The sequence below is a fragment of the Aquarana catesbeiana genome, linkage group LG01 (assembly GCF_042186555.1).
Source record: "Aquarana catesbeiana isolate 2022-GZ linkage group LG01, ASM4218655v1, whole genome shotgun sequence".
NCBI lineage: Eukaryota > Metazoa > Chordata > Amphibia > Anura > Ranidae > Aquarana > Aquarana catesbeiana.
Genome location: NC_133324.1, coordinates 877,599,750 through 877,615,218, shown reverse-complemented (window position 1 = coordinate 877,615,218; position 15,469 = coordinate 877,599,750). Strand labels below are relative to the sequence as shown.

The following is a 15,469-nucleotide window of genomic DNA, read 5'->3' as shown; positions in this document are numbered from 1 at the left end:
CAGGGACCACCAGGAAGCAATCTTAGAAAATCATTTGCCACCAATGGCCAAATGAATCCAACAGACGACAAAAAAAAAAAATCACTCGCTGCACCCTAATTCCATAAAAAAAGAGCATAAATATCCAAGAGTTGTGGAACATTTTAAAAAATCCATCCTTATTCCTCAGACAAGTACAGCAGGGGACACCACACCTACAAAAGGGGTCACACGTCCACCTGACCAGTTTCATTGGACACAGCCAACTTCACCTGAGACCTCAACCTGCATTGATGTTCAGCTGGGCAAGGCTGGTGAGTCGGAGATAAGGAGGGAGTGTGGATGCAAGCTGATCCCCTGGCTGTAGCAGTATTCATTTATAAATATTAATTGGGGTTCTAACTGCTCACCACTTTATCCTAAAAAGGAAAAAAAAAAAGGATTGGGCTTTAGATACACTGTTGCTGCCATCTTGAAAAATCCAGCACATATACAGATGCTCAGATCTCTTTCAAGTATTTGGGACCCGTGGAGTGCTGCCATGCAGCACAGAAGGTATTAAACAATGGAGATTAGTATACAGTATATGTGAAATGCTCCCTATTTTTGTAAGAGGGAGGGGGGAGAAAATAAAACAGAAAAAAAATTCTTAATGGGCTTATCATCAAAAAAATGCTAACTTTTGAGAAAAAATATTGTCAATAAATACAGTGAGGGAAAAAAGTATTTGATACCCTGCTGATTTTACGCATTTGCCCACTAACAAAGAAATGATCAGGCAATGATTTTAATGGTAGGTTTATTTTAATAGTGAGAGACAGAATAACAACAAAAATATCCAGAAAAACATATTTCATAAAAAGTTATAAATTGATTTGTATTTTAATGAGTGAAATAAATATTAGATCCCCAATCAATCAGCAAGATTTCTGGCTCCTAAGTGTCTTCTATAGAGGTAACAAGCTGAGATTAGGAGCACTCCCTTAAAGGGAGTGCTCCTAATCTCAGCTTTGGTAATGAGGGGGTGGTGGCTGCGCTGTAATGAGGGAAGAAAAGGGAGGGGGGGGGGGGGATGAGGAGGGAAAAAGGAACACAAGGGTGGGACTATACTAGAAAAATGTGTATTATAAACAAGTGACTGTGGTGAAATAAAAGCAAGCACAATACAATATCTGTATATAAATAAATAAATAAATAAATATATAAATAAATGACAGCAAAATTAATGTGCAAAGGTATGTGAATCCACTAGAGATAAGTAAACTAAAACTAGAAATCTACCGTGATATCATAAAGAATCCCTCCAATAGCAAAAATATATCAATTAATCAACAAATGAATCACACTTGAAGTAATAAATACAATATATACAAAGTGAACCAAAGTGTCCATAAACAATAGTCCCAGTGATTGGTGTTGATGTCCCGCCAGGCACTTGGCGAGAAAAAAATTATCATAAAAGATGGTGATGATGAAAAAATAACACAAAACTACTAGCAGTCCCACCACCAAATGAGGCAATTCTGAGTGACAATACAATGTTGAATAACTCAGAAAACAGGAAGAAACCAGTGTGCTGACAGATGGGGGCACCTTCGTGTTCCCAGGCCCCTTACCTTACGGCTGTAAGGTATACAGCATATATCCAAGAGATTCCACAGGAATTCAGCAATACCGCAGATAACGTTGATTGTTGTTACCATGTATCATAGAAAGAAACAAAGAGCAAATGCTACATAGTATGATATCGTTTGGTTTGAAGACACAGGTGGAGGAGAGGAGAGGGGGGTTTGCACTCACTTTTTAATAAATGAGCGCACGCCTCAACCCACGAACGCCGAGCTCGTATGGTCCCAAGTTCTGGATCATCTGAGGGACTCTCCCCGCTTTCAAATCCACCATCCGTTGAGCAGAGTTGTTTAGTGCGGTATATAGAAAGCAAAAAACGCACATAGCATAATCCCGTCTACTATATACTTTATTAAAATATTGCTAAAAGTCATGCACTTACATTTAAAAACAGCTGGGGGGTAAAAACAACCACGAGCACCGAGCTCGTCACGTCCAGCTAGTGTCTGGCAGCGTCCCGTGCTCCTGACGCGTATCGTCACGTCACGTGACTTCTTTAGCAATATTTTAATAAAGTATATAGTAGACGGGATTATGCTATGTGCGTTTTTTGCTTTCTATATACCGCACTAAACAACTCTGCTCAACGGATGGTGGATTTGAAAGCGGGGAGAGTCCCTCAGATGATCCAGAACTTGGGACCATACGAGCTCGGCGTTCGTGGGTTGAGGCGTGCGCTCATTTATTAAAAAGTGAGTGCAAACCCCCCTCTCCTCTCCTCCACCTGTGTCTTCAAACCAAACGATATCATACTATGTAGCATTTGCTCTTTGTTTCTTTCTATGATACATGGTAACAACAATCAACGTTATCTGCGGTATTGCTGAATTCCTGTGGAATCTCTTGGATATATGCTGTATACCTTACAGCCGTAAGGTAAGGGGCCTGGGAACACGAAGGTGCCCCCATCTGTCAGCACACTGGTTTCTTCCTGTTTTCTGAGTTATTCAACATTGTATTGTCACTCAGAATTGCCTCATTTGGTGGTGGGACTGCTAGTAGTTTTGTGTTATTTTTTCATCATCACCATCTTTTATGATAATTTTTTTCTCGCCAAGTGCCTGGCGGGACATCAACACCAATCACTGGGACTATTGTTTATGGACACTTTGGTTCACTTTGTATATATTGTATTTATTACTTCAAGTGTGATTCATTTGTTGATTAATTGATATATTTTTGCTATTGGAGGGATTCTTTATGATATCACGGTAGATTTCTAGTTTTAGTTTACTTATCTCTAGTGGATTCACATACCTTTGCACATTAATTTTGCTGTCATTTATTTATATATTTATTTATTTATTTATTTATATACAGATATTGTATTGTGCTTGCTTTTATTTCACCACAGTCACTTGTTTATAATACACATTTTTCTAGTATAGTCCCACCCTTGTGTTCCTTTTTCCCTCCTCATCCCCCCCCCCCCCCCTCCCTTTTCTTCCCTCATTACAGCGCAGCCACCACCCCCTCATTACCAATTTTGTGATCTGTTTAGGAGCAGTCTTTTGTGTGTTGCAGCAGTACTCCCCTAGTATAGGATTCCTTTGACAGCGCAGGAGTCTCCTACACAGTCCTAATCTCAGCTTGTTACCTCTATAAAAGACACCTATCCACAGAAGCAATCAATCAGATTCCAATCTCTCCACCATGGCCAAGACTAAAGAGCTGTGCAAGGATGTCAGGGACATGATTGTAGACCTACATAAGGCTGGAGTGGGCTACAAGACCATTGCCAAGCAGCTTGGTGAGAGGGGGATAACAGTTGGTGTGATTATTCGCAAATGTAAGAAACACAAAATAACTGTCAATCTCCCTCAGTCTGGAGCTCCATGCAAGATCTCACCTTGTGGAGTTTCAATGATCATCAGAATGGTGAGGAATCAGCCCAGAACTACACGGGAGAACCTTGACCAATGATCTCAAGGCAGCTGGGATCATAGTCACCAAGAAAACAATTGGTAACACACTACGCTGTGAAGAAATGGAATCCTGCAGGGCACACAAGGTCCCCTTGCTCAAGAAAGCACATGTACAGGCCCGCCTGAAGTTTGCTAATGAACATCTGAATGATTCAGAGGAGAAGTGCTGTGGTTAGATGAGACCAAAACCAAGCTCTTTGGCATCAACTCAATTCACCGTGTTTGGAGGAGGAGGAATGCTGCCCATGACCACAAGAACACCATCCCCACCGTCAAACATGGAGGTGGAAACATTACGCTTAGGGGGGGGGGGTTTTGCTAAGGGGACAGTACAACTTCACCGCATCAAAGGGAAAATGGACAGGGCCATGTATGGTCAAATCTTGGGTGAGAACCTCCTTCCCTCAGCCAGGTCATTGAAAATGGGTCGTGGATGGATATTCCAGCATGACGATGACCCAAAACACACGGCCAAGGCAACAAAGGAGTGGCTCAAGAAAAAGCAGTAGCCTAGCCAGTCTGCAGACCTTAATCTCATAGAAAATACGTGGAAAGAACTGAAGTTACCAAACATCAGCCTCGAAAGGTTAATGAATTGGAGAGGACTCTGAAAAGAGGAGTGGGACAAAATCCAGTGTGCAACCCTGGTGGCCAACTAGAAAAGTCTGACCCCTGTGATTGCCAACAAGGGTCATGTGTTGCGAAGGGGTCAAATACTTATTTCACTCATTAAAATGCAAATCAGTTTTTAACTTTTTAAAATGTGTTTTTCTGGATATTTTTGTTGTTATTCTGTCTCTCACTGTTAAAATAAACCTACCTTTAAAATTTTAGACTGATCGTTTCTTTGTCAGTGGGCAAACGTACAAAATCAGCAGGGGATCAAATAATTTTTTTTCTCTCACTGTAATCTCTGCCCTGCACAGATTTCCAATTAATATGGTATGTTAGACTACTACAAGCATTCATGCCCCATTGTGACAAAAACAGTATAGTAAAATTATCAATAGCTGATAATAAATGTAGGGCTGCTGTTTGAAATCACGGGGCCCCCATACAGCCTACATGACAGAGCTCCCCTAAAAATATCAACAAAACAACAAAAAATACACTAAAATCATTATTATCGGACAAACACATAACAAAACTTACAAAATTCTTGGTAAATCTAAAAGATAAAATTGTATTGATTTATTAACCACTTAAGGGCCAGAAGGATTTACCCACTTCCTGACTAGGCAATTTTTTGCGATACGGCACTGCGTCATTTTAACTGACGACTGCGCAGTTGTGCGACGCTGTACCAACAGAAAATTGACGTCCTCTTTTCCTCACAAATAGAGCTTTATTTTGGTGGTATTTGATCACATCTGTGTTTTTTATTTTTTGCGCTATAAACAAAAAAAATGTTTTTAAAAAACAAATTTCTTCATCAGTTTAGGCCAATATGTATTCTACATATTTTTGCTATAAAAAAAAAAAAAATTACAATAAGCATATATTGATTGCTTTGCACAAAAGTTCTGATCTGCGATTTTTAGCGGTACCGTGACATTGCGGCAGGCAGATCGGACACTTTTGACACATTTTTGGAACCATTGACCATTGACATTTATAGAGCGATCAGAGCTATAAAAATGCATTGATTATTGTGTAAATGTCACTGGCAGGGAAGGGGTTAACACTAGGGGGGCGATCAGGGGGTTAAATGTGTTCCCTCATGAGTGTTTCTTACTGTGGGGGGATGGGACTGACTGGGGGAGGAGAGAGATCGCTGTTTGTAATTACTACAAACAGCAGATGTGTTTCTTCTCCCCTGTCAGAACATGGATTTGTGTTTTGTAAGGTACCTGTGATATTTAGTCTCGGAAGTGGAGCTTGTGTGCTGAGGATTCAGGCGAAAACTTAGTCAGGCAGATCAGGTTGGCAACAGATCAGGCAAAGTAGTACACGATCGAAATCCAGAGAGTGGTCAGGCAGGCAAAGGTCATACACGATGACAAAAACAATATAGGGCGCATCATTGGTGCAATATATTAAATATAAATGTGAACCTATAGATTAAACATATGTAAAAGTTCTCCAGTGCATGAACAATAAATATGCTATGTTTGCAATAAATACATACATGGTTTTTCATGTCTGAGGGTCACTTTGTGGCCACTACTATCTGGTGAGCGCTTTGATATACCACTTCGGGTGAAGCACGAATAAGAAAGCATGTGCACTTTATTAAGTGGTGATTGGATCTACTAAGAAGAATTTTGTGTGTTTTTTTCAAATTATTTCAGGACATTTGATTTGTTGCACTGGATTCACTTTATTGCAAACATAGCATATTTATTGTTCATGCACTGGAGCACTTTTACATACTGTATGTTTAATCTATAGGTTCACATTTATATTTAATATATTGCACCAATGATGCGCCCTATATTGTTTTTGTCATATTGTCTATTAGTAATTTTACTAATTTAGGAGCAGCATCAGGTTGGTAGAGTACACGTTTGCATATTTTGGCGCCGTGCCCATTAACTATTTATAAAGGTCATACACGAGCTGGCGGTGAAGTACAAAATCAGCAGGCCAGAGAGTAGTCAGGAATTCAGGCCGAAGTTCATATACGGTATTTAGAGTCACAAAGCAGTCACAACACCCAGGGAGCTAGTCCACACAAACGGGCACTGAAAGATAGGAAGTGCTGCTACTTATGGGCTGCGTTGATTGTAGATTGTCCACAGCTGGCAGCAGGTGGGGCTAGTAAGTCCAAGGTAATGCATCAAACAGAGAACATAGCCATAACTCCAGAGCTCTTCTGTGGCACAACAAGTAAGACTGCAGCTGTGGGACCAGGAACATCCCGGTTTGAATACACCCAGGTGCATGACATGTTTACACACACAAATCCCATTCTGTCTCTCCTGTCCGTGATCGCGGGTGGCTAGCAGCGATCGCGCCCGCCGGTCACGTGCATCGGTTCCCCCGCCATGCAGTGGGCACGCGCGCACCTGCTATGCCTCTTACAGGGGAAGACATACCCATACAGTGATTTGCGGGAACGTGCCACTTTGCCGACGTGTATTGGCGTGAGGCGGTCGGCAAGTGGCTAAATAAAGTTCTGTGTGTGAACACTGTTTACTACGCTTCAGTTTTGAATGAACACAGTACTGATCACTCACTGTGGTCATTCAGAAAAGGAAGGGGCCAGCAAATTACACATTTACCGCCTCCTTCTCCAGCTCTACATTCTGAACATCCCAACCCTGTGTGCCTGCAGCAGCCGGTGGGAGAGGGAAGCTGGTAGCACAGCAGGAAGAATTAGATGTGGGCAGAACAGGGAGGATGTTCTGTGTGGTGGGGGTGCAATTACAGGAACGTGCTTAAAGCAGGCTGGAGGGAGAGGGGGAGACACTGGCTTTCAGCTGCTGCAGGGAAAGGCACACAGGGCATCGTTCCTGTAATTGCACCCCCCTCAGCACCAGTCATCCTCCCTGTCCTGCCCACAACTGATGAAGGAGTGAATTGCACACAATCCGGTGGCTGCAGCCACTGGGATTGTGTGTGAAACTGACAGGCAGACAGCTGCCTGTCAGGTAAGAGCATTTGGTCGGCTCCGCTGCCGCCCGATGGCTCGCAGACACACCCCTTGTACCGGTGCCCCTCCCCCGCTTACTGGGCTTCGCTTGCCCATCAGCGGGCCTGGGATCTCCATGGCGGGTGCCGGCGGGTAGAGGGGAAGGAGAAGAGCAGACCCACATCCTCCCTTTCTTCTTGTGATCCAGAAAGCGACGTCTCTGAGGTCACTTCCAGGTCAAGCTCTCAGTGTCCCCGGCTTGCTTTGCCGAGAAAGGATGTTTTGTAATGCGATCTGCATTGCAAAACATTCAGTGGAGTACAGAGGAGACATGCAGGGTCTTTTAGACCCTGTATATCTCAATAAAGAGAAACTGTCACCTAAAAATCATCACATAGGGGACTGTTTGTCCTCTATGTGATGAAAAAAAGTTTTTTTTTTTGCAAAATAAATAAAGTTACACCCAAGCACATAAAAGCCCCCCCCCTCCAAAAAAAATGTTTGAGGCCACCCCCACATACACAAACGTAAAGACATACATCGGGGTGCTTACGCGTGAAAACGTTGATTGTGATACACATGTTACATATCGCTCTAACAATTGCTCTAATAGTTCTAACACCAGACATCCTCCATAACACTAAACTGATACCTATAGGGGGCTTTTGAAGCATCACCTATAGAAAATATGGGGTACTAAAGTTTGTCGCCATTTCACGGGCGCACATAAATTTAAGATTTGGCATGTTGGGTATCTATTTACTCGGTGCAACCTTGTCTTTTTTATTTTACCAAATGTGGGTAATTTATTGTGTTTGTTTGCCCTAAAAATCACGTTAGTTTGATTTTTACTGAAATTTTGTGTTTCCTAGACCTTTGCGGTAATATTGTGTGACATAAAAAATTGCAACTACCACTATTTTATTCTTTAGGATGTCTGCTTTCAGAAAATATATATTTGTGGGTTTTATGTAATCTTCAGGCCTAAAATGACTTTTTAAACGTGTGCAAAAAAAAGCAAAAATGGATCTGTAAGTGAAAGGGTTAATGTGTCTGTAACATACAGTTTAATTGTAACGAATAGCTTTGACCGATGAAATAGGGTGATATGCTTTCAAATATTCTGCAGTAGATGCTGATATTTTTTTTATCCAGAGTGAAATGAATGAGTGAATTGCAATTTGTCAGTTTGGAGGAAGAAGCAACAGAATGTGAGAGGAGTCCATGACCCATGAGACACTAGGAAGAGAGTTCTGTAGGAAAAGTTCATCCAGAAGTGTGACACCATAAACAGCATGTGCCTAGGGGAACAACAAGGATTTTATGACCAAATGGTCAATGAAAACTATAAAAAGATCATAACTGAAGGACTGCAGATATTGAGGCTTACAACTTTCCTTCACACCCTACAATTACCAAGATTACACCCCCCCCCTCCAAAATTGACAGGAAGGCAACCATTCTTACTTTGGAGTTGAATGGACATAGCAGCCATATTACTGTAAATACAAGACAACACTGACATTAATTACAAGAGGTGTCTGACAAAACTGACCTCCTTCACCAGGGATAGGCAACCTTAAAGAGGTGGAGATCTACTTGAACAACATGGGAGAAGTTAAAGATCACCAGGCACAGTGTTGCTTCCTCACACCAGTTTTAATCCTGTAATTGCCATACTAATGTGTCGCAATCGTGTGCCTTGCAGAGCAATCATGGGTTTAAATCAAATGGTGAGGAGGCAACATATCACCTTCTCACCACCTGTCAAACACACTCAGATCACTTTTTAGAGGAGCAGAAGTACTTACTGCACTTGTGAATGAGCTCTTCGTTACATTCAGCAGCGGCACTCTTAGGGCAAGTAAAGCCCTGTGTTTGAGTTGTGGTTTTTCCACCCCAATTCCTACCCCCTTTAGCTGCTGAGGCAGCAGCCAAAGGTGTACACATGCTGCAGCAGGAATTAAGTCCCCTGTTGCTTTTGGTGCATGCTACCGCCTGCCAATTGCGATCCATTCAAGTAAACGGGGCCACTCAGCATGGGACAGGAGCCAGCACTACAGAGGGGCATTGGCTTATGCGGCTCTTGCTCCCTACTACAGCTCCAACTTTACAAGTAGTCCTTCTGCATTGTACTCTGATGCTCTGAGGCAGTGGGTCAGCAAGCCCAGACTACGATCTACCAGTCAACTGTCCAAGATCTACTGGTAGATAACGATCTACAGGTTGCTGACCCCCGTCCTACACGGTCTAAGGTCTTTGAAGGTCATTCACAAAATGACTGTATAAGCCACAAACCTCCAATCAAAGCCTTCAGCCACTATTACACCACCTCAGGGACAAATAACCAACAAGGTACCCCAGATACAGCTGAATCATCATAGCCAAGTTACAAACATAACCTGATTGTAGTAATGGACGCCCATACCGGGGAGATGGGGTCCACCAACCAACCAGCCAAAAGAAATGTAACCAGCACTGCCTTTAAACCAGGGATCTCAAACTGGCCGCCCTCCAGCTGTTGCAAAACTACAAGTCCCATGAGGCATTGCAAGGCTGACAGTTACAAGCATGACTCCCACAGGCAGAGGCACGATGGGACTTGTAGTTTTGCAACAGCTGGAGGGCCACCAGTTTGAGACCCCTGCTTTAAACACTCAGACTCCCCTGTGACTCCCACAACTGCAATCAGGTAAGTGCCTTTTTGTATAAAACTAAACTAAATTAACAAAGATCTCTCAGCCTGTTCTGAAAATTGCAGTCATGTTGGCCTTTCCTTTAGCTGCACATACAGCTCCGGGCTTTGTTCTGTATGTGTTCAGAAATTCACCGTTATAATTTTATGCTCTGTCATTAATAAGACCAAAATGTTAAAGCTGAACTCCAGACTAGCCTTCAGTCTTGCACAGTTGTACACGCTCCTCTCCTTTACGGAACTATCTTGCTCCGATTTCACTGCATACTGTGAGCTTCTCACAGTGTGCATTAGAAGCTGCTGCTATCACCTCACTAGACAACTGTGAAACAAAAATATATTTTAAACAATGGTGCAGCACTAAAAATGATAATGAACAAATACATGCACATATTAAGCAAATAATCACAACAAATGTTATCTGAATGTAAAGTGAAGAAGTCCCAAAGTGAATAAAAATCAATTATTCAAAATGTCTAATATCTCGATTAAATTAATCTTCATATTAGACCATCATAAGAAGTGAATCCAGAATGTAACGCATAAATGAATGTCCACGTGTGTATATTAAATACAAATTTCCAGGGAAATCATTTCCAAGGACATTTGGGAGCTATGCTTGGTGGTGGATCACTGATTGCCCTGGAAATTTGTATTTAATATACACACGTGGACATTCACTTATCCATTACTTTCTGGATTCACTTCTTATGATGGTCTAATATGAAGATTCATTTAATCGAGATATTGGCCATTATTTAAAGGACATCCAGCATTATCTGGCTCCTTCCCCTTGAGCCTGACTGTTCCTTGCCCACCCCTTTAATTCATTGGATTTACATTTTTTTCAGTAATGGAGGCTCAAAAATCACATGTAGTTCATAGTCCATCTCAGGAGCGAGCAAGAGAGAGTGGCTATTTTCCAACATACAGTGGGGCCATGGAGAATGAATGTAGCCACCCTCTAACAGCTAATCAGATCACAGCAGCAAAAAAAAAAAAAAGAAAAAAAAAAGAAAGTTAAAAATACATATTTGAATATATTTTGAATACTTTGATTACACTTAGAGCCTTACTTTTAAAGCTTGGTTATATGATAAAATGAAAAATCTTCCTAAAAGCGATTGGAGGGACCACTAGAGTGCAGCATAAGCCTAGGAATAAAATACAACGCTGTACTGAATGCAATTCACACCATCCCCTCCGAGAAGGAATGTCCTCAGATCTACACTGAGTTGTATAATAATGAAGTCATGTTATAGCTTGGAGGAGGAATCTAATAATACTTAAATACTTAAATACTTAAACTTTACTGCATTGTTACCATGTACAACAAATACACACTGGTGTAGTAAAGGAAATTTACAATCGAAACTGAATTTGTATGTACAGAACAGCTGACTGGGGTCAAAGGCAAAATGTCTCATTATTTCCCTAGTAAAGGCATACTGCAAATCACTGAACAGAGTATATGGAAGTGTATCTGTGCCTCAGTATAGAATATTATAGGTTCTGTGAGTAGGAATAAAAGTGTTCAGAGAAAACCCAGGGTCACACAACAATATGGAGTGCCTATATATTTAATGCAGATATTAATCAGATGGAGGTTGAACCCGGAACTCCAGTGACAGTTTTAAATATTGCCTAACAATGCTTCAACTGCTGCCAAGGGCTTGGGTGTTAATAATGATAATGCCACCTTGGATGTATTTCCAGTCTGTATGATCCAGGTGTTTCTCTGCCCATTGAAAGGAAAAAAAAACACTCCAGGTATTGATCTAAAAGTGTATCTTCTAAACATTGAGACATAAAAACAAATGTCTGCTTTGGAGTGGTGCACATTGCTTTCCAGCAGGATAACAGTAAGGAAAAGTAAGACAAAGATCAAAGAACATTGTCCATGTTGTACTCTGTACATATGATATAATATACCCGAAGGCCTTGCAGCAATCACTGTTGCTCACATAGCCCAATCTGTACATTTGGAATGCCTGGAACAAAATTAATTTGGACTAAGCGCTGCTCAGTCATTCACAGGGAGCTTTGCAGTTTCTGAATTTATACAAAGCTTCCTCTGATTGGCCGAGGCAGACAGATGAGGTCACATTGTTCGCCTCAGCCATTCAACAAATGCAAAGCTCCCTGTGAATGGCTTAGTCCAACTTTATTTTGTTCTAGGCGTGGGATTGGAAGTTTATACTTAAATATAGTAGAAAACAGTAGTAATTCCTTGAGGTGATGAGCAGTTGGTGCACTGGCTCGTAGTGTCTTCCTAGCACCCAAGGAAACATGTAGACGAAAGAAAGACAAACAGCTCGATCTTCCACTATAAATAAATGTATTAATTTAGGTGTGGTACAAAACAATACAGAGCTTACGCATCTTGGCGTGTAGCCTTAATCATAGCCAGATGATGTCACAATCTTCGCCTCAGCCATTCAAAAAATGCAAAGCACCCTGTGAATGGCTGAGTAATGCTTAGTCCAACTTAATATTATTCCAGGTGTGAGATGGGAAGTTTATATCCCAGTGCCGAACATAGCACTGTATGTTGCTGAGGGCACACTGCAGGGAGCGCTGAGAGCCGATGCATGTCTTAGTAAAGTAAATCATGTGTTTGGAGCAGCTTGGTCCAGAATAATTATTTAAAGTGGATGTAAACCCCATTCATGAAATCTGACCTGGGCACACATATCTGTACTGTTTACTTATCTCTCTACAAAGCTCTGAGTGCCGTGTCTTTCTGCTGCTTCGTTCTTCTGAGATAAAAGCAGCTGGAAATTTGTGTTGGAGAGGGAACTTGGAGATAGATAAGTAGGGAGCTTGTCTATTCAGACTGCAGCTCTGCAAGTTTCTTTGTTCCCCTGGCTATGTGGGGGGGGCTTTCCTTCAATCAGCTCACACACAGTGTAAGCCCAGACTCCCCACCCAACTGCTGAATGAGAAAGAAAGATTTCTAACACGATGTGCACTTTCTAAAGAATATAGAAAATAAATGACTGCAGACATAGATGTAAAACTAATGTAGGAGGATTTGTTTCATCCCTATGTATATTCTGTGGTGGTTCACTTCATTGGGTATATGTGAGGGTTTACATTCACTTTAAACGTCACTAAAAGCTGGAGATCAGCTAAAAGGTTTTAGGAGCACAGAAAATAATGGAAGGTGAAGTTGCTGCCTACCTAGCCTATACCTCCATTAGCATCCCCCTGAAGTGATATTGGCTTCATTGGTATTATCTCTCTAAAGGTCTTCAGCTATTCAGCTTGTTTGAAAAAGCTCTGTCATAAAAAACACACTTAGTTTAAATGTAGACCACTGTGCATCATTTTTCATGCAACCATTCAATCCAGGCATTTTAATTAATCTGGTTTCTGAAAAGCTCATTCAGTTCAACACAAATGGTAAATTTGACTGCATAAATCCCCTTTCAGTACCAACATTTATTTAAAAAACTAAACAATCTCGCTCTCACTCTCATATTATATATATATATATATATATATCTCACACAATCAACTGCTAAAGTGAATCGATTTTCCAACCCAACCCATCGCTCTTATATTTGACAGGACAAGCGTATAGCTAGCAACATAACAAAAAATACAGCGTGCCTTGATGCAGAGATGTCTGCATTCTCCTGTATTACCTGGGCTCCCCATGACCCATCTAGGTATGGATTTGCAAGCTCCCCATTGTTTGGCTGAAGATCTGATATATCTTACCATAAGGCTACTAAGGAGGCCATGTAGAGGTTGATGGTTGTGGAGCTGCTATGTGTGTGTGTGTATATATGTAAACACACGCAAACAGATGTACATACATGCTCATAAATAATACAACACTCTATATGGACTAATAAAGGTCATCACGTTTGATTAAAAATCAAAAAAAATAAACTAACTAAATAAATTCTTTACTCTATGAAGTAGAAAACCCTTTTCAATGCACACAACACACACAATACTGTATATAAAAAGAATATTTTATAAACATATAAATATAATACAAATATATATACATATATAAAATGTACCATAGATAAAATATTGTGCATTATTGTCAATCACACAAATTGTGTATCTTTCAAATATATTTGTCTGTACTGTACATGTAACATATTATGTAAGTTTGTTGTGTGTCTCAATTTTGTAGTCTTATTTGCGATATATGTGTTTGAAAGGATCAAGTTACTATTTCCCCTTAAGTGAAATGATTTCCTGAAAATTAAAAAGCAACCCCAACCAAAACAGATTTCTATATTTTAAGGGCAGGGTTCATACGGAGAATTTACTAGGTCAGTGGTCCCTAAACTATGGTCTTCTGGTATCCACAGATGGGCCCCTCCAATAAGAAAACCCTGCATTCACTTGGAACACAGAGCTGACATAGGAGCACTATTTCTCCCACTGACCCATGGGCACTATTCCTCCTACTGACAAAGGGGCATGTATTACTCCCACTGATGCTGAGGCATACCACTAACACTGGGGTATTTTTACCTTGTAATGACCTGGAGGAATATTTTACTTCCACAGGAGTTTTTACTACATTTTACTCCATTGATGCAGGGGTAAGATCATTTTTTTTACTCCCAGTGAATACCGATTTAGGGGCATTTTGTAGGTCCAATGACTTCTGATCCTGTGGCTTTTTTTTTTTTTAAACTTTTGCTGCAGCCCCAATCAGTGTGACAGGGAATTGGCCCTTTGTTTAAAATGTTTGGGGGCCTCTGCAGTAGATGGTTCAAGAACAGTTTTTCTCCAACCTGCAATCTAGTGGATCCTCTGCAAGAATACATGGACAGTAAAATTCCGATTGTGTCCTGACTTTTAGTTCACATCCTGTCACCGCTGCGCTGTAGGTAAGACACTCCTGTACCTTTTCTTACACAGTAATTTGTCATACATAGGGTGTTTAGAGTGTGTTGTTTGCAGTCAGTCTCTTAAAAAGCACTGAATACTGAACCTTTGGGCCACAATCACACCTATGCATTCTGGGAACGCACACAGAAACACGTCTTTCTGCACATGTTCCTGGAAATGTGCAAAAAAACATGCCAAAATGTGCATCACACTTGCAGTTTTAGCAGCCTCAATGTGGCCAAGAAATTGACAAAATGTGCGCTAAAAAACGTGCGAGGCTCACTGCCAAAAAAAGGAGCTACTTTGGCGCATTTATTGTGCATAGGGGAGCCCATTCAATCGAATGCGAATGCCAAAAAAACAACGTGCAGGTGTGAATGGGGCCTTATGTGTTAGGAGCAATTATAATGTGAAAAATGCAGCAACTCACACCAACTATATCTTCTATGGGTTAATTCACTTTTCACTGCTCTTTTGACTGCTTTACTTCATTGTGAGATCACTTTTAGTCTTTCAATTAAAGTTCACACGTGAATCATATATGTTGTGGTTCATTTTGTTCATATTTTCTGAAATATCGTCACTTCCACTTCTTCACAGGGAGAGCTTTACTGGCAAGTTCTAGACAAAAAACGAGAAAAGAGAAGAAATTATTTTAACATTTAAATAGCATTTCCAGACGCCATACAGTGAATGCATAATGGTATTCAAGAAATAGAAATGTTGATATAAATTAAAGGAGAAGTGCGGAAAGATAACAATATTAGCTAATCAGTAAAGCAAAAGGAATGCTGCAGATTA

At 40.8% G+C, this 15,469-nt stretch overlaps 1 protein-coding gene across 2 annotated transcripts in view; it reads right to left on the bottom strand.

Annotated features, from left to right (window-relative positions):
* Positions 1-12,123: 12,123 nt before the first annotated feature.
* The window catches only part of EVC (EvC ciliary complex subunit 1), a 180,012-nt gene continuing 176,666 nt past the window's right edge, over positions 12,124-15,469 (bottom strand). For both annotated transcript variants that reach the window (XM_073610289.1, XM_073610281.1), the window contains one exon: positions 12,124-15,289. In XM_073610289.1, the coding sequence (XP_073466390.1) occupies positions 15,249-15,289 (41 nt within the window). In that variant the 3' untranslated portion in view covers positions 12,124-15,248. The remainder of the gene's footprint in view (positions 15,290-15,469) is intronic.